We start from the raw sequence: 27,087 nt of genomic DNA, 5'->3' as shown, positions 1-27,087 counted from the left end.
CTTCGTCGCCGAGCTCGTGGAAAGGAGCTCGCGTTCTCCGTTGCTCCCCTCTCCACATCACTGCCACCTGCCGCATCACTGCCACCCTCCTCCGCCGGCTCGGATGCTGAGCCTATGCAGCTGGGGGTATACGCATCTCGGCCAAGGAGAAGGAACGGAGAATCACCAATCGCCTCTGTCTCTACTGCGGCTCCGCTGGTCATTTTGTCACCTCATGTCCAGTAAAAGCCAGAGCTCATCAGTAAGAGGAGGGCTACTGGTGAGCGCAACTACTCAGGCCTCTCCTTCTGGATCACGCACTACCTTTCCGGTCCATCTCCGCTGGCCCGGTTCATCTGCTTCCTGCAGTGCCTTGATAGACTCTGGGGCGGAGGGCTGTTTTATGGACGAGACCTGGGCTCGGGAACATGACATTCCTCTCAGACAGTTAGGGAGCCCACGGCCTTGTTCGCTTTAGATGGTAGTTCTCTCCCCAAGATTCAGCGTGAGACGCTGCCTCTAACCCTCACTGTCTCTGGTAATCATAGCGAAACCATTTCTTTTCTAATTTTTCGTTCACCTTTTACACCTGTTGTTTTGGGTCATCCCTGGCTAGTGCGCCATAACCCTTCTATTAATTGGTCTAGTAATACTATCCTATCCTGGAATGTTTCTTGTCATGTGACCTGTTTAATGTCTGCTATCCCTCCTGTTTCCTCTGTCTCTTCTTCACAGGAGGAGCCTGGCGATTTGACAGGGGTGCCGGAGGAGTATCACGATCTGCGCACGGTGTTCAGTCGTTCCAAGGCCACTTCTCTCCCTCCACACCGGTCGTATGACTGTAGTATTGATCTCCTTCCGGGAACAACTCCCCCGGGGTAGATTATACTCTCTGTCGGCTCCCGAACGTAAGGCTCTCGAGGATTATTTGTCGGTTTCGCTCGACGCCGGTACCATAGTCTCCTCCTCCTCTCCCGCCGGAGCGGGGTTTTTTTTTGTTCAGAAGAAGGACGGGTCCCTGCGCCCATGCGTGGATTATCGAGGGCTGAATGACATAACAGTTAAGAATCGTTATCCGCTTCCTCTTATGTCTTCAGCCTTCGAGATCCTGCAGGGAGCCAGGTTTTTCACCAAATTGGACCTTCGTAACGCCTACCATCTCGTGCGCATCAGGGAGGGGGACGAGTGGAAGACGGCGTTTAACACTCCGTTAGGGCACTTTGAATACCGGGTTCTTCCTTTCGGCCTCGTTAACGCTCCAGCTGTCTTTCAGGCACTAGTTAACGACGTCCTGAGAGACATGCTGAACATTTTTGTTTTCGTTTACATGGACGATATCCTGATTTTTTCACCGTCTCTCTCGATTCATGTTCAGCACGTGCGACGCGTCCTCCAGCGCCTTTTGGAGAACTGTCTTTATGTGAAGGCTGAGAAGTGCACTTTTCATGCCGCCTCTGTCCCTTTTCTCGGTTCCGTTATTTCCGCTGAGGGCATTAAGATGGATCCCGCTAAGGTCCAGGCTGTCATTGATTGGCCCGTTCCTAAGTCACGCGTCGAGCTGCAGCGCTTTCTGGGCTTCGCTAATTTCTATCGTCGTTTCATCCGTAATTTCGGTCAGGTGGCAGCTCCCCTCACAGCCCTTACTTCTGTTAAGACGTGCTTTAAGTGGTCCGTTTCCGCCCAGGGAGCTTTTGATCTTCTTAAGAATCGTTTTACATCCGCACCTATTCTTGTTACACCTGACATCTCTAGTCAGTTTGTTGTTGAGGTTGACGCGTCAGAGGTGGGCGTGGGAGCCATTCTTTCTCAGCGCTCTCTCTCTGACGGCAAGGTCCATCCTTGCGCGTTTTTCTCTCATCGCTTATCGCCGTCAGAACGTAACTATGATGTTGGTAATCGCGAACTGCTCGCCATCCGCTTAGCCCTAGGCGAATGGCGACAGTGGTTGGAGGGGGCGACCGTTCCTTTTGTCGTTTGGACTGACCATAGGAACCTTGAGTACATCCGTTCAGCCAAACGACTTAATGCGCGTCAGGCTCGTTGGGCTCTGTTTTTCGCTCGTTTCGAGTTTGTTATTTCTTATCGTCCGGGCTCAAAAACACCAAGCCTGATGCTTTATCTCGTCTCTTCAGTTCTTCTGAGGTCTCCACCGACCCCGAGGGGATTCTCCCTGACGGGCGTGTTGTCGGGTTGACTGTCTGGGGAATTGAGAGGCAGGTAAAGCAAGCACTCGCTCACACTCCGTCGCCGCGAGCTTGTCCTAGGAACCTTCTGTTCGTTCCCGTTCCTACTCGTCCGGCCGTTCTTCAGTGGGCCCACTCTGCCAAGTTAGCCGGCCACCCCGGCGTTCGGGGTACGCTCGCTTCCATTCGCCAGCGTTTCTGGTGGCCCACTCGGGAACGTGACGCGCGTCGATTTGTCGCCGCTTGTTCGGTCTGCGCGCAGACTAAATCTGGGAACTCTCCTCCTGCCGGCCGTCTCAGACCGCTTCCCATTCCCTCTCGACCGTGGTCTCACATCGCTTTAGATTTTATCACCGGACTGCCTTCATCAGCGGGAAGACAGTTATTCTTACGGTTGTCGATAGATTCTCTAAGGCGGCTCATTTCATTCCTCTCGCTAAGCTCCCTTCTGCTAAGGAGACGGCTCAGATCATTATCGAGAATGTTTTCCGAATTCATGGCCTTCCGTCTGACGTCGTTTCCGACAGAGGCCCGCAGTTCACGTCTCAATTTTGGAGGGAGTTTTGCCGTTTGATTGGGGCTTCCGTCAGTCTCTCGTCCGGCTTTCATCCCCAGTCTAACGGTCAAGCCGAACGGGCCAATCAGACTGTTGGTCGCATTTTACGCAGTCTTTCTTTTCGTAACCCTGCGTCTTGGTCAGAACAGCTCCCCTGGGCAGAGTACGCCCACAACTCGCTTCCCTCGTCTGCTACCGGTCTATCTCCTTTTCAGAGTAGCCTCGGGTACCAGCCTCCGCTGTTCTCATCTCAGCTCGCCGAGTCCTGCGTCCCCTCCGCTCAGGCTTTTGTCCAGCGTTGCGGCGCACCTGGAAGGGGGTCAGGTCGGCACTTTGCCGTAATAGGGCGCAGACTGTGAGGGCCGCTAATAAGCGTAGGACCAAGAGTCCTAGATATTGTTGCGGTCAGAGAGTATGGCTCTCCACTCAGAACCTTCCCCTTAAGACAGCTTCTCGCAAGTTGGCCCCACGGTTCATTGGTCCGTTCCGTATTTCTCAGGTCATTAATCCTGTCGCAGTGCGACTTCTTCTCCCGCGCTATCTTCGTCGCGTTCACCCGGTCTTCCATGTCTCATGTGTTAAGCCCGTTCTTCGCGCCCCCGCTCGTCCCTCCCCCCCATCCTTGTCGAGGGCGCACCCATCTACAGGGTTCGTAAGATTTTGGACATGCGCCCTCGGGGCCGTGGTCATCAGTACCTAGTGGATTGGGAGGGGTACGGTCCTGAGGAGAGGAGTTGGGTTCCCTCTCGGGACGTGCTGGACCGTTCGCTGATCGATGATTTCCTCCGTTGCCGCCAGGGTTCCTCCTCGAGTGCGCCAGGAGGCGCTCGGTGAGTGGGGGGTACTGTCATGTCTTGTTATGTCTGTTCCTGTCCTTTCTCTTCACTCTGTCTCTCTCTGCTGGTCTTTTTAGGTTACCTTCTCTGTCTCTCATTCTTCAGCTGTTCTACATCTCCCCTAACTAGCTCATTCACTCGTTCCCACCTGTTCTCTCTTCCCCCTCTGATTAGGTCTCTATTTCTCTCTCTGTTCCTGCTACTTTCAGTGTCTGATTCTTGTTTGTGTTTTTGATGCCAGAAGCAAGCTGTCGTCCCGTTTGCTTCCACCTTGTCCTATCCTGTCGGAGTCTGCCTGGCAGGTGCATCCTGCATTATACTACGTTCTTTTGTTCCATTGACTACGTTGGAAGAGGATTTATGCCATTCCTGTTTTTCATTAAAGAACTCTGTTTTCTGTTAAAACCGCTTTTGGGTCTTCACTCAAGTACATAACAGTTACCATGAAAGTGTTTACTTCAGTCCATTTTATTAGATTTTTTTCTGGAAGTAATAGTTGGGCTTGGAATATATAGAGTTGAATATAAATAATATACAGTACAGGTATTGTCACATTCTGACCATAGTTCTTTTGTGTTTTCCTTGTTTTAGTGTTGGTCAGGACGTGAGCTGGGTGGGCATTCTATGTTGTGTGTCTAGTGTGTCCATTTCTATGTATGGCCTGATATGGTTCTCAATCAGAGGCAGGTGTTAGTCATTGTCTCTGATTGGGAACCATATATAGGTAGCTTGTTTTGTGTTGGGGTTTGTGGGTGGTTGTTTCCTGTCTTTGTGTTCTCTGCACCAGATAGGACTGTTTCGGGTTTTGCCACGTTTGTTATTTTTGCAATTGTGTTCATGTTTAGTTTCTCTTATTAAAAACCATGAACTCGAACCACGCTGCATATTGGTCCTCCTCTCCTTCGATGGAAGAAAGTCGTTACAGGTATTTCACACACTGAATAAAAATATAAACCCAACATGCCACAATTTCAAAGATGTTACAGATCTGAAGTTACAGTTCATGTAAGGAAATCAGTCAATTTAAATAAATTCATGAGGCCCTAATCTATGGATTTCATGACTGGGTATGCAGATATAGTGCATTCGGAAAGTATTCAGACCCCTTGACTTTTTCCACATTTTGTTACATTACAGCCTTATTATAAAATGGATTAAATAGCTTTTTTCCCTCAGCAATCTACACTCAATACCCCACAATGACAAAGCAAAAACAGGTTTTTCGAAATTTTTGCAAATGTATATAAAAAATCTGAAATATCACGTTTATATAAGTATTCAGACCCTTTACTCAGTACTTTGTTGAAGAACCTTTGGCAGCAGTTACAGCCTCAAGTCTTCTTCGGTATGACGCTACAAGTACAAGCTTGTACTTTGCGCCATTCATCTTTCCCTCGATCGTGACTCGTCACCCAGTCCCTCCCGCTGAAAAACATCCCCACAGTAGGATGCTGCCACCACGATGCTCATCGTAAGAATGATTCCAGGTTTCCTCCAGACGTGACACTTGGCATTCAGGACAAAGAGTTCAATCTTGGTTTCATCAGACCAGTGGGCTGTCATGGGGCGGCAGGGTAGCCTAGTGGTTAGAGCGTTGGACTAGTAACCGGAAGGTTGTGAGTTCAAACCCCGAGCTGACAAGGTACAAATCTGCCATTCTGTCCCTGAACAGGCAGTTAACCCACTGTTCCCAGGCCGTCATTGAAAATAAGAATGTGTTCTTAACTGACTTGCCTGGTTAAATAAAGGTAAAATTTAAAAAAAAATGTGCCTTTTACTGAGGAGTGGCTTCCGTCTGGCCACTCTGCCATAAAGGCCTGATTGGTGGAGTGCTGCAGAGATGGTTGTCCTTCTGGAAGGTTCTCCCATCTCCACATTGGAACTCTGGAGCTCTGTCAGAGTGACCATCGGGTGCTTGGTCACCTCCCTGACCAAGGCCTTCTCCCCCGATTGCTCAATTTGGCCAGGTGGCCAGCTCTAGGGAGAGTCTTGGTAGTTCCAAGCTTCTTCCATTTAACTTCTTATGGCTGGGGGAAGTATTGAGTAGCTTGGATGAATAAGGTGCCCAGAGTAAACTGCCTGATCCTCAGTCCCAGTTGCTAATATATGCATATTATTAGTATATTTGATTAGAAAACACTCTGAAGTTTCTAAAACTGATTGAATGATGTCTGTGAGTATAACAGAACTCATATGGCAGGCAAAAACCTGAGAAAAAATCCAACCAGGAAGTGGGAAATCTGAGGTTGGTCGATTTTCAACTCATTTCCTATTGAAGATACAGTGGGATATTGGTCATGTTGCACTTCCTAAGGCTTCCACTAGATGTAAACAGTCTTTAGAAACTTGTTTGAGGCTTCTACTATAAAGGAGGGGCTCATAAGGGCTCTTGAGTCAGTGGTCTGGCAGAGAGCCATGAGCTGGTCACACGCATTCACATGAGAGGTAGATTGGATTCCATTGCTTTTCTGAAGACAAAGGAATTCTCTGGTTGGAACATTATTGAAGATTTATGTTAAAAACATCTTAAATATTGATTCTATACATTGTTTGACATGTTTCTACGGACTGTAACGGAACCTTTTGACATTTAATCTGCTTCTAGTGAACGCGCTTTGTGACTTTTTGTTTACAAAATGTTCTAACAAAAGTAGCTATTTGGACATAAATGATGGAGATTATCGAACAAATCAAACATTTATTGTGGAACTGGAATTCCTGGGAGTGCATTCTGGTGAAGATCATCAAAGGTAAGTGAATATTTATAATGTTATTTCTGACTTCTGTTGACTGCACAATATAGCGGATATCTTTTTGGTTTGTTGCGTCTCTGAGTGCCGTACTCAGATTATTGCATGGTTTGCTTTTTCCGTAAAGCTTTTTTTTATCTGACACTGCGGTTGCATTAAGGAGAAGTTTATCTAAAGTTTCATGTATAACACTTGTATTTTCATCAACATTTATAATGAGTATTTCTGTAAATTGATGTGGCTCTCTGCAAAATCATCGGATGTTTTTGGAACTATTGAACATAACGCGCCAATGTATACTGAGATTTTTTTATATAAATATGAACTTTATCGAACAAAACATACATGTATTGTGTAACATGAAGTCCTGTGAGTGTCATCTGATGAAGATCATCAAAGGTTAGTGATTCATTCTATCTCTATTTCTGATTTTTGTGACTCCTCTCTTTGGCTGGAAAAATTGCTGTCTTTTTCTGTGACTTGGCTCTGACCTAACATAATCGTTTGTGCTGCTTTCGCTGTGAAGCCTATTTGAAATCGGACACTGTGGTGGGATTAACAACAAGATTGCCTTTAAAATGGTATAAGATACTTGTATGTTTTAGGAATTTTAATTATGAGATTTCTGTTGTTTTGAATTTGGCGCCCTGCACTTTCACTGGCTGTTGTCATATCGATCCCGTTAACGGGATCTCAGCCCTAATAAGTTTTTAAGAATGATGGAGGCCACTGTGTTTTTATAAATTTGCTAAAATTTGCTTTGTCATAATGGGGTTTGTGTGTAGATTTAATCCATTTTCAGAATAAGGGTGTAACATAACAAAATGTGGAAAAAGTCAAGGAGTTTTAAAACGTACCGAATGCACTGTATGTACATTATATGAATCTATATCCAACCTTCTTCCATCATCACAAAAACTATTTGGAGTTGACATAATGGTTGCGTAATATACTCTAATGTGGGTTAACACATTGCCACAGGATCCCCAGAGAGAGATGTTTTTACATATAGATAGATTTAGAGTTAGACAAACTTACATTTTTTGGGAGGGACATATTCAGGATGCTACCCTAAACAACATAACTTTCACTCCAAATCAAAACTCCAAACCTACAACATGATTTTGGATGGAATTACTTGGAATGCTTCCTACACTCAAGGATTATTATTTCCAAACTCTACATCAAATGCTCTGGCAAACAAGTGGAGACCTGAAAACACCATATAATCTGGAGTTGAGTGAGTAATACTTAGTCTGACGCATTTTTTTACTTTCAAAAGCCAAGAAGAAAAAATACATTACAATTATATATTTTACTTAATAAGGACTGAATGCTCAGGCTACCAAGCTATGCTCGGACAAAGAGATACAACTTCAATTAGCACTGACGTGTGAAGCGAGAGTTGTCGAAGTCTTTGAGCCCAACAAATGGCAGGCTCCCCCACCCAGATCAAGAGGCCTTGAAGCCCCTTCCTGCTTTCCAAAGACCATCCACTGGCATTTTCTACAAGAAATCTGCCTCCAGAAATAAAGCTTCTCCCAAGTGGGTGTGACACCTACTCCCATTGCCTGCTGCACTGCTGCTTGGATTCCACCTGGAGATCTGTTCATCGTCTGCCCTTGGCAGTCTCCCCCTGACTGGGTCCCCCCCATGCACTGTTGGGACGAGTGACTCTGAACTTACAATGGCTAGCCCCAAGTCATTAAATATTCGATTTTTTTGTTGTGCATTTTGCTATTTTGCTATTTGCCTCATGACTCCTGCAATCTTTGTTGACTATGAACTTTCTTTACCCAACTGTGGGGCAGACTATGTTTGTTCCCACACTCGGGACTCTGACTCTCTATTGGTTACACTGACTTTTGGCCTCCCATACCATCCCAAACACCTCTTGCCGGCTTTGGATTCATGTTACCTGATAAAATTGCTGTACACTATGATCTTGTTGCCATCTGATGCACATTCAGATGTCATAAATCAGCACGGCTGAGCTCTCCCTGTACTATGCCGTGCCTTGATTGTATTACTGTTGATGATATCTGGAAATGTGCATGTACACCCTGGCCCATCTACTGTTGCTAGCCCCAATTCTGAGTTGTGCTCTGATATCTGCTTCACTGATTTCTGCTCCTGTAAAAGCCTGGGTTTTCTGCACGTTAACACTAGAAGCGTATTACCTAAAATGGATCAATTGAAAGTGTGGGTTCAGAGCTCCAATCCAGATGTGTAGGTCATTACCGAGACGTGGTTAATTAAGGAAGAGTGTTTTGAATACTGATGTTAACCTTTCTTGTTATAACCTTTTTCGGCAAGACAGATCTTCCAAAGGTGGGGGAGTGGCACTCTTTTACCAAGGATCACCTTCAGTGCTCGGTTATCTCCACCAAGTCTGTCCGCAAACAATTTGATTTGCTGGTTTTAAGTATTAAACTTTCAAATAGCTCTTTGTTGACTGTTGCTGGGTGCTATCGTCCTCCATTGACACCAGCCTGTACCCTACCTGTCCAAATCTCTCTCCTGGCCCCTTATACTAAGTTCAAATTTGTCCTGCTAGGTGACCTAAACTGGAACATGCTTAAACCACCAGACCAAGTCCTAAAGCAATGGGACTCCCTAAATCTTTCTCATATTATCACCAATCCCACAAAGTATGACTCCAAACACACAGAAAAGGCTACTCTTCTTGATGTTTTCCTCACAAATAATCCTGATAGGTATCAGTCTGGTGTTTTCTGTAATGACCTTTGTGATCACTGTTTTACAGCCTGTGTTCGAAATGGCTGCTCAGTGAAATGACCTGTCCTGATTTGTCATAGACGCTTGCTAAAAAACTTTAATGAGTAAGCCTTCCTTCATGAACTGGCCTCTGTAAAATGGTATAGAATCAGCTTGATCCCCTCTGTCGAAGACGCTTGGACCTTCTTTTTGATATTTTCAGTGGTATTGTTAACAAACGCCCCCATAAAGAAAATGAGAATTAAAAACAGGTTCAGCCCCTGGTTCGACTGTGATCTTGCAGAGTTACTCCACCTCAAGAGTTGCATTTGGCGAAAGGCTCTGCACACGCATACTCTGGCTGACTGCTCTCGTTCAGGCAAATGAGAAAAAATTGCACTCATGCTATCCGGAAGGCCAAAGTTAGTTACTTTAAGGAGTAGTTCTCTCTCTGTGGGTCTAACCCCAAGAAGTTCTGTACAACGGTTAAAGACCTGGAGAATAAACCCTCCTCCTCATAGCTGCCCATGTCCCTTAATGTTGATGATGTGCTTGTCACTGACAAGAAGCACATGGCTGAGCTCTTTAATCACCACTTCATTAAGTCAGGATTCCTTTTTGACTCAGCCATGCCTCCTTGCCTGTCCAACATTTCCTCATCTCCCACCCCTTTTAATGCGACTATCACCGATGCTTCTCCCTCTTTTTCCCCTGCCCCGCTACAAAGTTTCTCCCTGCAGGGAGTCACTGAGTCCGAGGTGCTCCTGAAGCTTGACCCCAAAAAAACATCTGGGTCAGATGGTTTAGACCCTTTCTTCTTTAAGGTTGCTGCCCCTATCATCGCCAAGCCTATCTCCAACCTTTTTAACCTGTCTCTCCATTGCTTGGAAGGCAGCCACGGTTCATCCTTTATTGAAAGGGGGAGATCAAGCTGATCCTAACTGTTATAGGCCTATTTCTATTTTGCCCTGTTTATCAACAGTGTTGGAAAAACATGTCAATAATCAACTGACTGGCCTTCTTTATCTAAAGTATTCTCTCTGGTATTCAATCTGGTTTCCGCTTAGGTTATGGATGTGTCACTGCAACCTTAAAGGTCCTCAATGATGTCGCCATTGCCCTTGATTCTAAGCAATATTGTGCTGCTATTTTTATTGACTTGGCCAAAGCTTTTTATGTGGAAGACCATTCCATTCTGGTGGGCCGGCTAAGGAATATCGGTGTCTCTGATGGGTCTTTGGCCTGGTTTGCTAACTACATCTCTCAAAGAGTGCAGTGTATAAAGTCAGAAAATATGCTGTCTCAGCCACTGCCTGTCACCAAGGGAGTACCCCAAGGCTCAATCCTAGGCCCCACGCTCTTCTCAATTTACATCAACAACTTAGCTCAGGCAGTAGGAAGCTCTCTCATCCATTTATATGCAGATGATACAGTCTTATACTCAGCTGGCCCCTGCCTGGATGTTGTGTTAAATGCTCTACAACAAAGCTCTCTTAGTGTCCAACAACCTTTTCTACCCTTAACCTTGCTCTGAACACCTCCAAAACAAAGGTTATGTGGTTTGGTAAGAAGAATGCCCCTCTCCCCACGGGTGTGATTACTACCGCTGAGGGTTTAGGGTTTATTCGGCCCCCTTGAACTTTGCGACCTTTTGCCACATTTCAGGCTTCAAACATAAAGATATAAAACTGTATTTTTTTGTGAAGAATCAACAACAAGTGGGACACAATCATGAAGTGGAACGACATTTATTGGATATTTCAAACTTTTTTAACAAATCAAAAACTGAAAAATTGGGTGTGCAAAATTATTCAGCCCCCTTAAGTTAAGACTTTGTAGCGCCACCTTTTGCTGTGATTACAGCTGTAAGTCGCTTGGGGTATGTCTCTATCAGTTTTGCACATCGAGAGACTGAATTTTTTTCCCATTTCTCCTTGCAAAACAGCTTGAGCTCAGTGAGGTTGGATGGAGAGCATTTGTGAACAGCAGTTTTCAGTTCTTTCCACAGATTCTCGATTGGATTCAGGTGTGGACTTTGACTTGGCCATTCTAACACCTGGATATGTTTATTTTTGAACCATTCCATTGTAGATTTTGCTTTATGTTTTGGATCATTGTCTTGTTGGAAGACAAATCTCCGTCCCAGTCTCAGGTCTTGTAACGGGTTTCTTCCAACTCCTCCTCTGACGAAGAGGTGGACCAAAATGCAGCGTGGTTCGTTCAATACATCTTTAATGATGAAAAAACAAGAACAATACAAAACAACAAACGTCGAAAACCGAAACAGCCCTGACTGGTGCAACAAACACAGAGACTGGAACAATCACCCACAAACACACAGTGAAACCCAGGCTACCTAAATATGGTTCCCAATCAGAGACAGCGATAATCACCTGACTCTGATTGAGAACCGCCTCAGGCAGCCATAGACTAATCTATACACCCCACACAACCCCAAGACACAACACACTACAAATAAACCCATGTCACAGCCTGGCCTGACCCAATAAATGAAGATAACATAGTAAATATAGACCAGGGCGTGACAGTACCCCCCCCCCTAAGGTGCGGACTCCCGGACGCACAACAAAAACAATAGGGAGGGTCCGGGTGGGCGTCTGTCCATGGTGGCGGCTCCGGCTCGGGACGTGGAACCCACTCTATGAATGTCTTAGTCCCCCCTCCTCGCGTCCTAGGATTGTCCACCCTCGCCGCCGACCATGGCCTAGTAGTCCTCACCCAGAACCCCACTGGACTGAGGGGCAGCTCGGGACAGAGGGGCAGCTCGGGACAGAGGGGCAGCTCGGGACAGAGGGGCAGCTCGGGACAGAGGGGCAGCTCTTGGTAGATTTGCAGTGGTCTGATACTCCTTCCATTTCAATATTATCGCTTGCACAGTGCTCCTTGGGATGTTTAAAGCTTGGGAAATCTTTTTGTATCCAAATCCAGCTTTAAACTTCTTCACAGCAGTATCTCAGACCTGCCTGGTGTGTTCCTTGTTCTTCATGATGCTCTCTGCCCTTTTAACGGAACTCTGAGACTATCACAGTGCAGGTGCATTTATACGGAGACTTGATTACACACAGGTGGATTGTATTTATCACCATTAGTCATTTAGGTCAACATTGGATCATTCAGAGATCCTCACTGAACTTCTGGAGAGATTTTGCTGCACTGAAAGTAAAGGTGCTGAATAGTTTTTGATTTGTTAAAAAAGTTTGAAATATCCAATAAATGTCGTTCCACTTCATGATTGTGTCCCACTTGTTGTTGATTCTTCACAAAAAAATACAGTTTTATATCTTTATGTTTGAAGCCTGAAATGTGGCAAAAGGTCGCAAAGTTCAAGGGGGCCGAATAATTCCGCAAGGCACCGTAAGTACTTGGGAGTATGGCTAGACGGTACACTGTCCTTCTCTCAGCACATATCAAAGCTGCAGGCTAAAGTTAAATCTAGACTTGGTTTCCACTATCGTAATCGCTCCTCTTTCACCCCAGCTGCCAAACTAACCCTGATTCAGATGACCATCCTATCCATGCTAGGTTATGGATACATCATTTATAGATCGGCAGGTAAAGGTGCTCTCGAGTGGATAGATGCACTTTACCATTCAGCCATCAGATTTGCCAGCAATGCTCCTCATAGGACACATCACTACACTCTATACTCTGTAAACTGGTCATCTCTGTATACCCGTCGCAAGACCCACTGGTTGATGCTTATTTATAAAACCCTCTTAGGCCTCACTCCCCACTATCTGAGGTATCTACTGCAACCCTCATCCTCCACATACAACACCCGTTTTGCCAATCACATTCTGTTAAAGGTCCCCAAAGCACACACATCCCTGGGTCGCTTGTCTTTTCAGTTCGCTGCACCGAGCGACTGGAATGAGCTGCAACAAACACTCAAACTGGACAGTTTTATCTCAATCTCTTCATTCAAAGACTCAATCATGGACACTCTAACTGAGAGTTGCGGCTGCTTTGCGTGATGTATTGTTGTCTCTACCTTCTAGCCCTTTGTGCTGTTGTCTGTGCCAATAATGTTTGTACCATGTTTTGTGCTGCTACCATGTTGTGTTGCTACCATGTTATTGTCATGTTGTGTTGCTACTATGCTATGTTGTTGTCTTAGGTCTCTCTCTATGTAGTTTTGTGTTGTCTGTCTTGTCGTGATGTGTGTTTTGTCCTCTATTTATATGTTATTTATTTATTTTTTATTTATTTATTTATAAATATATTTACATATTTATCTTTATTTTTTATATTTAAATTTTTTATTTTTTATTTTATCCCAGTTCCCGTCCCCGCAGGAAGTCTTCAAAAATAAAAATACAAATGAATAAATAAACATGTCTGGGGTTTCACATGGGGTTTTCTAATGTTTTGCGTGGATTCCCCAGTAACTGTCTGTCTTTGTTGTGTTTCAGAGAGAACCAGTATGCTGTCATCCTTCATCAGCCCTATGAAGATTAGAGATAGTGGGACAACAACATCAAAAGACAATGGAGACACTTCAAGTAATTGATTCCTGTATTTCCCTTTCCATGCTATTCACTCACACCACATTTCAATCAGAGTAGCACACCAGCAATTTATCAGTTTATACTTTCAATTTACACCTTTTGCTAAGCTTTCCCATTTCGGTAGTTTGGCCTTTTCTTAAAAATCTCATCAACATAATGTGAAACTTAATAGCGGTTTCCTCAACTATGTTTGTTCTTGTCTTAATTGGGGAACAGATAGCAGCAGCGCTGAGGTGAAGGAGAATCGTCATAGCACAAACCAAGTGGACTATTCCACCATACGACAACCTTCACATCATCAACCAGCTCTTTACACTGACATCTCCAGAGAGCTCTCCAGGACGACTGCTCTAAAGAGGAAGCAGCCATTGGTGGAAGGAAAAGACAGTCTTCTCTATGAACTCCAGTTGATCTGTAAGAGGACGGCCCATTGCTTTACTACAGATAGCACCACAACTCCATCTGCACTGTCAGTTGAGGGAGGAGCATCACGCGGGAGTGACGCAACCTGTCGGAAGACAATGAGGACTTCCTGGTCTGTCACAAAGAAGAACGCCCTGGTGCAGTTGAACGAGCTGAGACCAGGTCTACAGTATGAGATAGCATCCTGGACAGGGCCAGTTCACGCCCCTGTGTTCACTGTAGGAGTAGAGGTGAACGGTCTCAGGTTCGAGGGCCGAGGCCCCACCAAGAAGAAGGCTAAGATGAGAGCAGCAGAGATGGCTCTTAGGTCCTTCATCCAGTTCCCCAATGCCCCTCAAGCTCACATCACCATGGGAAACCTCAACTTTATCAACACCACAGCACCAACAGACTTCACCTCAGACCAGGCCGTTCTCATCCCTGACACGCTCTTCAAGGAGTTTGAGCCAGAAGCAAACAAAGACCAATTCCTTTACCACAGGACAGACGGAAAGGAGTTGCAATTTGAGGAGCCACCAGCGCAGGGAGATACACAACTCCTATACCACAGCCACAGGACAGGGGGAAAGGGACAGGAGTTGCTCTCCAGCATTTGTAACCATGGGAGACTAGTATGCCTGACCCTTGACCTGATGTCCTCAGCCAATCAGAAGAGGCAGAGGATCGGTTCCTCCATTGTTGAGGAGCTGAGGCCTGTGGCTTTGCTCAATGAGTTAAGGCCAGGCCTGAGGTACGTCTGCCTGATGGAGAGAGTGCGGGGCAGGCCGATCAGGAGCTTTGTGATGGCAGTGAGGGTGGATGGAAGGATATTTGAGGGCTGTGGGCGCAGTAAGAGACTGGCTCAAGCCCAGGTAGCTACCTCAGCCCTACAGGACCTGTTTAACATCAGTCTGGGGCCTGAGACTAGCATCAGTCGTACTGCCAGCTGGGCCAAGAGCTCTCAGCTACCTCAGGTGGGTACCTTACCTTCACTGATTTACTGTATGAGTTCTGAGTTTAACCATATTCCTAACTCTGTTTTGTCTAGCTATGGGGGAGAATTATTCAATCTCAATTAATTTTGCAATCAGTACCAAGCCTTGCTTGCTTGTTCAATGTCTCTCCTAAAACAATGACAATGTTGAGATGCAGTGTTTCAATTTGCTGTAATTTGGATATAACAATCACAGTGCATCATGGTTTTGATTCCTTCATTTCATTCACATCCTCATTGAAGTGCCCAGATCGAACAGGGTTATTGAACATGCCCCGTCCATTGCCTCTGTAGCTGCAGCATTACCATCCATCCCATCTTCTAAATGGTCATACTGAATATATCTAAGAGGTGCTCAGACTGCCACCAAATGGAGTGTATCGTACCAATATGCATTTCATGTCCAGGAGCCTCAGGACTAAACGCTATCCTGGCTTGCATGCCCAACCACAGCAGCTTCACAACCCTGTTATGTCTGTCTGTCTGGCCTCAGAAAATCTGCTCTTCATCTTTTGCCATACTTTAGAACAGTAGTATTCAGACTTTTTTAGTGGGGGCCAAAACTATTTTTGCCCGATGTTCTGAGGGCCAAATATTTTTACCAATAATTTCTTGTGACCTTGTGACAAATCCTTGTCTCATCGCGCACCAGCGATTCCTGTGGCGGGCCGGGCGCAGTGCGCGCTAACCAAGGTTGCCAGGTGCACGGTGTTTCCTCCGACACATTGGTGCGGCTGGCTTCCGGGTTGGATGGCGCTGTGTTAAGAAGCAGTGCGGCTTGGTTGGGTTGTGTATCGGAGGACGCATGACTTTCAACCTTCGTCTCTCCCGAACCCGTACGGGAGTTGTAGCGATGAGACAAGATAGTAGCTACTAAAACAATTGGATACCACGAAATTGGGGAGAAAAAGGGGTAAAATAAAAAAATAGTTCAATTGCAACAAATAACATTCATTGCATTCTTATAAAAATGAAAAGAAACCACATTTACTTAACAAACATTTTTTCTTTTCAAATTAGCTTTTTCAAAAACATTTGTTCTTAGTGCGCCCGACCCATTGAATTATCTGTACTCTTCTTTTTTTCCCTCCAAAAAATGTTTTTTTTTTTATATTTGCTTGCTCTGCCCTCATATTTAGTCTCACATTGAAGTGTTTTACCATTTTATTTTCAGGACAACCGGGGTTCAAGTAGAAGGCAATAGAACATTAACAGCTTTATTCATGAGTTGTATTGACAAGTGGCAATTAAAAAAAGGTCTGCCAAGCTAAAACCTGCTAAAAAAATACAGAGGCCATAAGTACATAAATTGTTTGCTCAGTGACAGCTGTGTGGATTTGGAGTTTGTTACAGCAACTGTGTGAACTTATTACGGTATTATAGACACAAATCCTGGGATTTCCTATGACCTTCTATGTAGAAGAACCCCTTACCTTCTACATTTTACATTTTAGTCAATTAGCAGACATTCTTATCCAGAGCGAATTACAATTAGTGCATTCTTGTTAAGATAGCTAGGTGAGACAACAACATATCTCAATCGTGTCAAGTACATTTTCCCTCAACAAAGTATTTATCAGCAAAATCAGTGCTTGTCGGGGGCGCCTGGAGAGTTATTTAAGGTACTCTTCAAAGAGTACCTTCTAATGACACGTGTCTCCATGAGAGATGGATTACAATAGCTTGTAGCTCAAACCGTTCGGACTTTCCATACATTTTTGTAAGAAGAACCGTTTTCGGGATACGCCATTGTCTCACAAACACCACTCTGGCTCAGCCCCTGTTAATCACACAGACGAGTGGTTGGTATCAGCATATTCAGAATAAATAGGCGAATCCAATGCAACAACCCAGGAGTAAAACACACAATGTTTCAAAGGGGTTAGAAGTCCAAAATTCGCCGGTGTCACAGTGAGACTGTAGGGTGACCATTATCATCGCAGCATATTGGTGATCAAGGAGGAGCCCCAGACTGAAGGAGATGAAATTAAGAGGAGGTGTGAAGAGCATATTAATAACTATTTAATACGCTCATTACGCATCATTGCGCATGACCTTGTCCCATCACCATTTAGACAATATCCTTTCCCCTTTCTAGTCATCTCTCCAAACTTGATATCAGGGCACGGGTGGGATGACAACTTCAATGATCATGTATCGTATATATTATGTCAATTTAGTGGATGAGTTAGCCTTTTTTTTAATTAACTACTAAATATTGTCAATATAGTCTCATCATTCCCAGATATACTCTCAATATAATGCTAATCTAATAGTGTATGTCTCAGGGAGAGTTGACAGAGAAGAAACCTCTGTCAGAGTCATTGAAAGCACTGCCACAGTGTGCTTCCCAAATGACACACTATTTCCTATGTAATGCACTACCTTTGACCAAAACCTATATGGGACGCAGGCTTACGGCACGTCCGCCACACCTGATGACGCATGGCAACTATTATCTGGTTGTTTTGGTGACTGTGATATTGACTTAACAACTAGCGGGCAAACGTTTGTTTGCTCTACTGTCTGTTTATGTAGATGTGAATACAGCTGTTATCTTGACCATTGCCTGTTTGATTAGGAAGTCATCCGTTAACGTATGTGATTGCAGTGCTTTGCAGAGTCAATCTTCCACTTGGTGAGAGAGAAACACAGTCAGCTAGCTGACTGTTACTGCCCTACCTCCCACAGCCGTCACAAAGTACTGGCAGGCATCGTAATGACCAGAGGTAGGCTTTGGACTCCATCCAAACGGAACCCTATTCCCTGTACGTATATTAGTACTCTACTTTTAACCAGCTCGGGTCAAGTATTGCATTATATAGGGAACAGGGTGCCGTTTGGAAGGCAACCATAATTACACTTTTCATTGACATTTAAATATTTTACAAGTAAAAATGAAAGAGAAATGGTGGATCTCTCTTTAATACAACTGTAGATACCAGCATCAAAATGTATGTTACGTCGTAAATGATTCAAATGCCTTTGAATACAGGCCTTTATAGGCCTGCATGTGACATTCCCACATCAACAGTATGCCAGTCAACTGAGAGTGTATATTAGTGAATTCAGTTGAAGCCAGCATGGTTTAGTTATTCGCAAACCTGAACATCTAGGAAACTCTCATTAGACAGTAGAGCTCCTTGGATCTTACAGAATAACTAAGATGAGAGAGTGGGCAAAACCATAGAATTACAAGGAGTTCTATTCATTCTATTGCTATGGGCACAGCGCTTCACAGGTATTGCCGTCCCAAAAGGCAGTGAATCCAATAGGAATCCCTCCCAGACTTTCATTCATATAGAATACCTCACAAGAAAATAAGCAGTTGCTCAGCAACACAAGATGCAACTTTATACCATCACCATTGATGAGATAAGACAGTCATTACATTCTTTGCTGTGGTAAGACAACAACATAGCTGTTGGGTCTTACCTGGTTAAATAAAGGTTAAATAAATACATCAAATAGTAGGATACTGGTGTGTTATATTCTGTCCCATTAGTCATTTCTTACTCAGAATCATTTATTTAGCCATCTTAGTCTATTACAGTGAAATTTTAATTTTGGTCTCCTGAGGGGCGTAGCGGTCTAAGGCCCAGCATCTCCGGAATAGTGGCGTCACTACAGACCCTGGTTCAATCCCAGGCTGTATCACAACCAGCCGTGATCGGGAGTCACATAGGGTGGCGCACAATTGGCCCAGTGTCGGGTTAGGGGAAAGTTTGACCAGGGTAGGACGTCATTGTAAAATAAGAATTTGTTCTTAACTCACTTGTCTAGTTAAATAAAGGATAAATAAAAAATGTAATTAGATGAAGTTGTTTGTAAGGACATTTCCTGTTTGAGGCCAAATTACTGTAACTGATATCCCAAAAGACAAGCGTTGGCATGCACCCTATTCTATTCCCTATGCAGTGCACTACTTTTGGCCAGGACCCATGGGCTCCAAAGTAGTAATAAAAAAAAGGCATTATATAGGGAATAGGGTACCATTTGGGACACGGACAACACTCTCAAATCTGTTGTATAAGTGTACTGTGCAGTTTTGTTTTATGTTGGTTAGTAAGAAACATTGTGTGTTGTTCCCTGCCCAGGTTTTGACGTTAGACGAGGCCAGGTGGTGTCTCTGGGGACAGGGACCAAGTGTTTCAGTGGAGTGTGTGTCAGTGACCAGGGATGGACGGTTAATGACTGCCATGCTGAGGTCATCACAAGGAGGGCATTCCTCCGCTTTCTCTACACCCAACTGGAGCTCTTTCTCTGGTAATATACTGTATATTATAAACTGTGTGGTTTGTGCCCTGAATGCTGATTGGATGACAGCCATGGCATATCAGACCATATACCACGGGTATGACAAAACATTTCTATTTACTGATCTAATTAGATTGGTAACCAGTTTATAATAGCAATAAGGCGCCTTGGGGGTTTGTGGTATATGGCCAATATACCACGGCTAAGGGCTGTGTCCAGGCACTCCGTGTTGCGTAATATGTAAGAACAGCCCTTAGCCGTTGTATATTGGCCATATACCACACTCCTCGGCCCTTATTGCTTAATAATATACTATATACTGTACTGTAATATACTGTCATATACTGCATCTTTACACAAGGGAATGCATCCCAAATGGGACCATATTTCCTATATAGTGCACTACTTTTGAACAGGTTTCTGTGCTCTGGTAGAAATAAGTGCACTATAAAGGGAATAGGGTGCCATTTGGGACATAGCCAAGGCCTCAACCGTGAGGACGGAGATGTAGAATCTTTGCTTGTATACTTTTACATTGAAGTTGCAAGTGAAACATTTTATATCAGCTGTTACCTATCTGCACTGATATTTTGGTTCCATTTTAAAAAGAGCCACTTGTAAATGTTATTTTATGCCCGTTCCCCATCACTCAAGAATCAATTTTGATTCTTGATTAACACATCGTACTAAAAGCCTTGAATAACTAAACGTGTTCCCATCAACGTCAAGTGCACAAGGATGACTGAAGTATAGAAATGTTTAACATAAAACACCCTTTTCATCTCAAAATACACTACATGACCAAAAGCATGTGGACACCTGCTCGTCGAACATCTCATTCTAAAATCATGGGCATTAATATGGAGTTGGAGTTTGCTGCTATAACAGCCTCCCCTCTTCTGGTAAGGCTTTCCACTAGATGTTGGAACATTGCTGCATGGACTTGCAGCAACTGATGTTGGACAATTAGGCCTGTTTCGCAGTCGGCATTTCAATTCATCCCAAAGGTTTTCGATGGGGTTGAGGTCAGGGCTCTGTGCAGGCCAGTCAAGTTCTTCCACACCGATATCGACAAACCATTTCTGTATTAACCTTGCTTGGGCACAAGGACATTGTCATGCTGAAACAGGAAAGGCCTTCCCCAAACTGTTGCCACAAAGTTGGAAGCACAAAATGGTGTAGAATGTAATTGTATGCTGTAGTGTTAAGATTTCCCATCACTGGAACGAAGGGGCCTAGCCCAAACCATGAAAAACAACCCCAGACCATTATTCCTCCTCCACCAAACTTTACAGTTGGCACTATGAATCGAGGCAGGTAGCGTTCTCCTGGCATCCAACAAACCCAGATTCGTCCGTCGGAATGCCAGATGGTAAAGCGTGATTCATCACTCCAGAGAACACACTTCCACAAACCCATTTCATGAAGCTCCCGACTAACAGTTCTATTGCTGACGTTACTTCCAGAGGTAGTTTGGAACTTGGTAGTGAGTGTTGCATCCAAGGACAGATGATTTTTACTCGCTACATGCTTCAGCACTCGGCGGTCCTGTTCTGTGAAGCTGTGTGGCCAACCACTTCGCGGCTGAGCCGTTGTTGCTCCTAGACTTTTCCACTTCACATTATAACAACACTTACAGTTGACCGGAGCAGCTCTAGCAGGGTGGAAATTTGACGAACTGACTTGTTGGAAAGGTGACATCCCATGACTGTGCCACATTGAAAGTCACTGAGCTCTTCAGTAAGGCCATTCTACTGTCAATGTTTGTCTATGGAGATTGCATGGGTGTTTTTGATTTTATACACTTGTCAGCAACGGTAGTGTCTGAAATAACCGAATCCACTCATTTGAAGGGGTGTCCACATACTTTTGTGTATATAGTGTAGATGTATCTGGGTGATTAGGCAACACGTGACAATTTATTTGAAAGTTCATACTCAGAATGATCAGAACAACATAATTTCCTTTATTAGTAACCGGCCAGACAGTTTGGAGCAGTCCATCTTTGTGCGAGACAAAGAGTCTGGGTACAGACTGAGAGATGGTATTCTGTTCCATATGTATGTGAGCTCATCGCCCTGTGGGGACGCACGCCTCAATTGCCCCTACGAGGTAACAGCTACACGTAAGAAATGTCAACATTTTTATTTCAATTTATACCATTCATACTCGCAGTCGACAAGACTGAATTAAGCAGAATCTACAGTTACATTAAACCAAGGTTTTAAAATGCTCTACTTTAAAAGGATTTGCCTGTACTGTGGTTCGTAGAGCAGGTTTGCATTTGTTGGTGCTGCATCAGTTGTCTACTCCCTCAGACCACAGCTGGCACAGATTTGTAAGGAAGTTACGCTGCCATCTGAGGATGAAGATGGAAGGTGGTGAGGGTACACTTCCTGTCAGTGTACGGAGAGCCAATCAGAAATGGGACAGGGGGTTGCCGAGGGAACCTCCGGTCACCATGTCCTGCACAGATAAAATGGCCAGGTGAGCACCAGCTAGACAGTGATGACTTTCACTGAGTCACGTATAACATACTGAACAAAGGGGGCTTGTCTCTCTCTCTTTGTTCCAACGGTAATGTTCCAGGATTGTGTCTCAAATGGCACCCTTTTCCCTATATAGTGCACTAACTTTGACCAGGACCCAGTGGCTCTGGTCAAAAGTAGTACACAATATAGGGAACAGGGTGCCATTTGGGACGCAGATCCTAGTCCTGCTTGATCTCTAGCCTTATTGCTTGTGTCTCCAGGTGGAATGTTCTAGGTCTCCAGGGCTCTCTCCTGTCTCACCTGGTGGAGCCGGTGTACCTCCACAGCCTCACTGTGGGCAGCCTGTGCCACACGGGTCACCTGGGAAGGACCATGGCACGACGCATGGGGCACATCAGCCCCACGTCCTCCTCCTATAGACACAACAGGCTACTCCTCGGCTGTAAGTCACCCAGATCTAAGAGATGATAATATGATATGGTTACTTCAGATACAGTATTTAGGTTCACATTACTTGTCCAGGAGTCATTTGCGTTAAAGACCTGACAAAGAGAAATGTTAGGAGGAAGAAAGGTCATGAGGGCATTCTGTTACCTTGCCTGGTGGAGAGGTACGTTGAGGACCACCTGAGCGTGAAGGATAAACACCTTGTTCCTCCAGATGGTCCTCGTGGTCCTGTCTCTTCCACTATGCCTCTGTGCTGGCTCATGATGTGGTATCTGAAGAGTGCATGTTAAGTACGTACCTGTACCTCTCTGCTCTCCTTCCTGACCCCAGTCTGGTCTCTGTGTGGTCTCCAGGCCTCAGCAGCAGTGAGGGTCGGCAGCCAGGGAAGTCCCCCAGGTTCAGTGTTAACTGGAGTGCTGGAGACGGGGAGCTAGAGGTGCTGGATACCTCTACAGGCAGGAGGAAAGGCTCAGGGACACCATCCAGACTCTGCAAGAGATCCCTCTTCACTCGTTGGGAGAGACTACACCACCAGGTTAGTCATGAACAGGGGAGCTATTCAGTATGCTTTACCCAGAACCAGTGGAGGCTGGTGAGAGAAGTACGGCTCATAGTAATAGCTGGAATGGCAAAAATAGAAGGGTATCAAACAGGATTCCGTTCCATTAATTCCGTTCCAGACATTACTGTGAGACTGTCCTCTGAGCCACCAGCCACCACTGCCTGCAACCCACACTGGCAACCCTGAGTCCACACTTTGATACTTCTGTTTTACAATGCCACCCATTGATACTTCCATTATGCTGTAAGCAGAAGCTCTAATGTATGTGTTGGAACTAAGGCATGTGGTCTTTCGTATTACTGCAGTGAGGAGAGAGGTATTAACAAACTATTTGCCTACTGCTGACAGTGGAAAAGGCCAAACTTACAATAGAGATGCCATCCATATTTGTTCAATTGCACTTTGCTGGCTCACCAAGCATTTCTGTCTCCATTTAACACTCCTCATTATGAATATGTTTTTAAAGTACAGTTACATTTCCACTGTGAAATTAAATATGTATGCCGATGCGTTCCATTGTTCAAAATGTCAGTGGTTCCATTTTGATGACAGTAGAGAGACATAATTATTTAGAAAAGCATTTGAATAGCAGAAAAGGCTTCCTGCACTCAATATCACATGCAAGAATAAACAGTCATCTACTATACATCCTGGCTGTACTCCATTAAATATGTGTGAGACAGTCAGAGAGAGAGAGAGAGGCAGAGACATAAACAGAGAGAAATAGAGAGAGAGACAGAGAGTCAGAGAGGGAGAGGCAGAGAGAGAGAAGCAGAGAGACAGAGAGACAGACAGAGACAGAGCGACAGAGAGAGACAGACAGAGAGAGCGGGGCAGAGGCCGAGAGACAGAGAATCAGAGAGAGCGAGAGAGAGAGAGAGAGAGGCAGAGAGAGAGAGAGAGAGAGAGAGAGAGAGAGAGAGAGAATAAAGCAAAGCCCGTGGAATGTTAATTTGTTTGGTGAGATGTAAATGGGGGAAGATAGCCCAGCTGTTGAAGTTTGCAATTTGGGTTGGCTCATTAGTTTTTATTCTGTCTGGGTGGTGTTTTATTAACCCGAGCCTTTCCTATTGTTGCTGTCTCTCTCCTCAGCTGAGCAGGCCAGGACAAGTGTTGGGTGACGAGAAGGCCATAAAGACGTACTGTGGAGCTAAGATGACAGCGGGGGCCTACCAGAGAGCCAAGCAGAAGTTTGTCCTCTCACTGCAGGATGCAGGCCTGGGCATCTGGAACAGGAAACCACCAGAGCAGGAGCACTTCCAGAGCAGCGTGTAAGGGGTTCTTATAGAAGAAGCAATTCCCTCACACACACACACTCACATGCGCTCTTCCTATCATGGTCACTAAGACCATAGAGGTCCTGTAACACAATGTTACCATGATAGGGACAGCACATGTACAGGTAACCCGCCAAAATAATGGAAACATTTGAGTAAATGAAGGATACAAAGTATATTGAAAGCCGAGTTAATTAAGCCGTTAATATTCTATAATGCTTAGGGTCATGTATAGAAATGCTGGAGGAGGAAAGCATGGATTATCAACTAGATTCAGCCATGGGCGGAACAGGGGGGCGGAACATAATTACAGATCATTTCTAGGTAAATTGACCACAAGAAGCCCAAAACAGATCTATTTGACTAAAACGTAGTAATTTCAAACCTTGCTTACATTTTTATACGATCATGTATCTCTCTATTATGTGATGGAATACTTAGAAACACATTTCCCAAATTAGAATCACTTTGGACTGATTTCCTGGTGCTTTTACAGTTTTTTTTATGTCCAACAATGAAAAACCCTAGAGGTCTTCTCGGGTCCAAAAATGTGGACATGGACACGAACGGATAGATCATAATTTTTTAAAATAATTTTTCAAAGGGGACCCGAATCTGACAACAATCAGACCCGAGCATAAATGGACCCGACAACACCCAGACCTAGACCTGACCTGTACCCTAACAGTTCCTGATCTAGACCAGACCCTTGATTGAATCAGAGATATTTTTTTAAATTTGCAACTAAGTTGCTCTTCTGGTTAACAAATAGGCCTTTATATGTTGGCTAGGCCTTCTGTAAAGTCAATAAACTCACATTATAAGTGTAAAATAAATATGCTATAGGCTATGCAGAGCCATTCGGGTCAACGCGGGTCTATCAGCTGTAGTACCTAGACCCAAACCCGATGACAATCAAACAGGACCCAAGGGAAAAGTTATAATTGTGGACCGCGGTCGGGTATCGGGTATTTGTTTTCGGGTACACCCATGAAGACCTGTACTATAACCCTATAGGATGACAATGCACAGGGCACGAGTGGTTACTGAATTGTTTGATGAGCATGAAAACAATGTAAACCATATGTCACGGCCATCTCAGTCACCAGATCTCAACCCAATTGAACAATTATGGGAGATTCTGGAGCAGCACCTGAGACAGCGTTTACCACCAGCAAATTATGGCATTTCTTGTGTTGGGGTTTCCTTTATTTTGGCAGTGTGAGGTGGGTGTGTGAGGGAATTTGGCTAGCTAAAGGTCCCTGGATTGCTTCTGTGCACTATTTGCTTATCTATAATGAATTTGTAGTCCTGCTTTCATTCCGCCTCCTCTGTGAAATCATATAACAATAGTAGCCCAAAGATGATCCCATTTCCCCTTTAGTAATCCGTCATCCACACCTGTTGAGTTACTCACTTGAGCTCCCCTTATTTTTGGTGTCTCCTTGCAATGCAAACAACATTTCCTTTCAACCATTCTGTCATGTATTGTCTTGTTCATTTTTTACATTGAATGTTATTAAATAGTTTTGAGAGAAAATTGTCATTGTAGTACTGGGGAGTCAGTAGACTATAGTATGTGACTGGTGATAGTATGTGAAACTGGCCATGAGAAACATGAAAGAGCAGTGACATCTAGTGGCTCAAAGAGTACATTAAGTTGACAGTAATTTACTCGTTTTTATTTTATCTACATTACAATTGCATATATAGACATGTCATATAGCTAATTTAATGTATTTCCTCTTTCTGCAAGCAACTTTATTGCTAGATATATATTTCTACACAAAAGACATCTCTGCACAACACCATCTCACAGACTGAAACGACAAGGCAAATAGTCATGTCAAAGTATTTTGTATCAATATCATTGAATGTCAAATGTAAAATAGTCATTACTATTTTTATTAAAAGGCAGTAAATTAGCATTTTTAGAATCCTCCACTTGGTCTTTGCCAGTTTTCCAAATTAAATTGTATTTTCCACATGCGCAGAGTACAACGGGTGTAGATTTAACCGCGCAATGCTTGCTTACGAGCCCTTCCCAATGACGCAGAGTTAAACAATAATACAAAGATAAATAGTAGCACAAGAGGCATAAAATACACAAGAATGGAACTATATTTAAGGAGTACCAGTACCAGGTAAATGTGGAGCTACATACACGGAGTACCAGAAAAATGTGGAGCTATATACAGGGAGTACCAGTTCCAGATCAATGTGGAGCTATATACAGGGAGTACCAGATCAATGTGGAGCTATATACAGGGAGGACCAGTACCAGATCAATGTGGAGCTATATACAGGGAGTACCAGTACCAGATCAATGTGGAGCTATATACAGGGAGTACCAGTACCAGATCAATGTGGAGCTATATACAGGGAGGACCAGATCAATGTGGAGCTACATACAGGGAGTACCAGGTCAATGCGGAGCTATATACAGGGAGTACCAGTACCAGATCAATGTGGAGCTATATACAGGGAGTACCAGATCAATGTGGAGCTACATACAGGGAGTACCAGGTCAATGTGGAGCTATATACAGGGAGTACCAGTACCAGATCAATGTGGAGCTATATACAGGGAGTACCAGTACCAGATCAATGTGGAGCTATATACAGGGAGTACCAGTACCAGATCAATGTGGAGCTATATACGGGGAGTACCAGTACCAGATAAATGTGGAGCTACATACAGGGAGTACCCGTACCAGATCAATGTGGAGCTATATACAGGGAGGACCAGGTCAATGTGGAGATATATACAGGGAGTACCAGTACCAGATCAATGTGGAGCTATATACAGGGAGTACCAGGTCAATGTGGAGCTATATACAGGGAGTACCAGATCAATGTGGAGCTATATACAGGGAGTACCAGGTCAATGTGGAGCTATATACAGGGAGTACCAGATCAATGTGGAGCTATATACAGGGAGTACCAGATCAATGTGGAGCTACATACAGGGAGTACCAGGTCAATGTGGAGCTATATACGGGGAGTACCAGTACCAGGTCAATGTGGAGCTATATACGGGGAGTACCAGTACCAGATCAATGTGGAGCTATATACAGGGAGTACAAGATCAATGTGGAGCTACATA

At 44.4% G+C, this 27,087-nt stretch overlaps 1 protein-coding gene across 1 annotated transcript in view; it reads left to right on the top strand.

Moving 5' to 3' along the window:
- The window catches only part of LOC135507124 (double-stranded RNA-specific editase B2-like), a 41,852-nt gene extending 17,872 nt beyond the window's left edge, over nucleotides 1–23,980 (top strand). The window contains exons 2-11 of the mRNA XM_064926692.1: nucleotides 13,456–13,545; nucleotides 13,768–14,420; nucleotides 14,520–14,927; nucleotides 17,559–17,676; nucleotides 19,045–19,213; nucleotides 21,178–21,329; nucleotides 21,523–21,691; nucleotides 21,957–22,138; nucleotides 22,497–22,735; nucleotides 23,798–23,980. Of these exons, the coding sequence (XP_064782764.1) occupies nucleotides 13,456–13,545; nucleotides 13,768–14,420; nucleotides 14,520–14,927; nucleotides 17,559–17,676; nucleotides 19,045–19,213; nucleotides 21,178–21,329; nucleotides 21,523–21,691; nucleotides 21,957–22,138; nucleotides 22,497–22,735; nucleotides 23,798–23,980 (2,363 nt within the window). The remainder of the gene's footprint in view (nucleotides 1–13,455; nucleotides 13,546–13,767; nucleotides 14,421–14,519; nucleotides 14,928–17,558; nucleotides 17,677–19,044; nucleotides 19,214–21,177; nucleotides 21,330–21,522; nucleotides 21,692–21,956; nucleotides 22,139–22,496; nucleotides 22,736–23,797) is intronic.
- Nucleotides 23,981–27,087: the final 3,107 nt, after the last annotated feature.

Source organism: Oncorhynchus masou, chromosome 3, assembly GCF_036934945.1.
Source record: "Oncorhynchus masou masou isolate Uvic2021 chromosome 3, UVic_Omas_1.1, whole genome shotgun sequence".
Taxonomy (NCBI): domain Eukaryota; kingdom Metazoa; phylum Chordata; class Actinopteri; order Salmoniformes; family Salmonidae; genus Oncorhynchus; species Oncorhynchus masou.
This window is presented reverse-complemented; position numbering and strand designations above follow the sequence as displayed.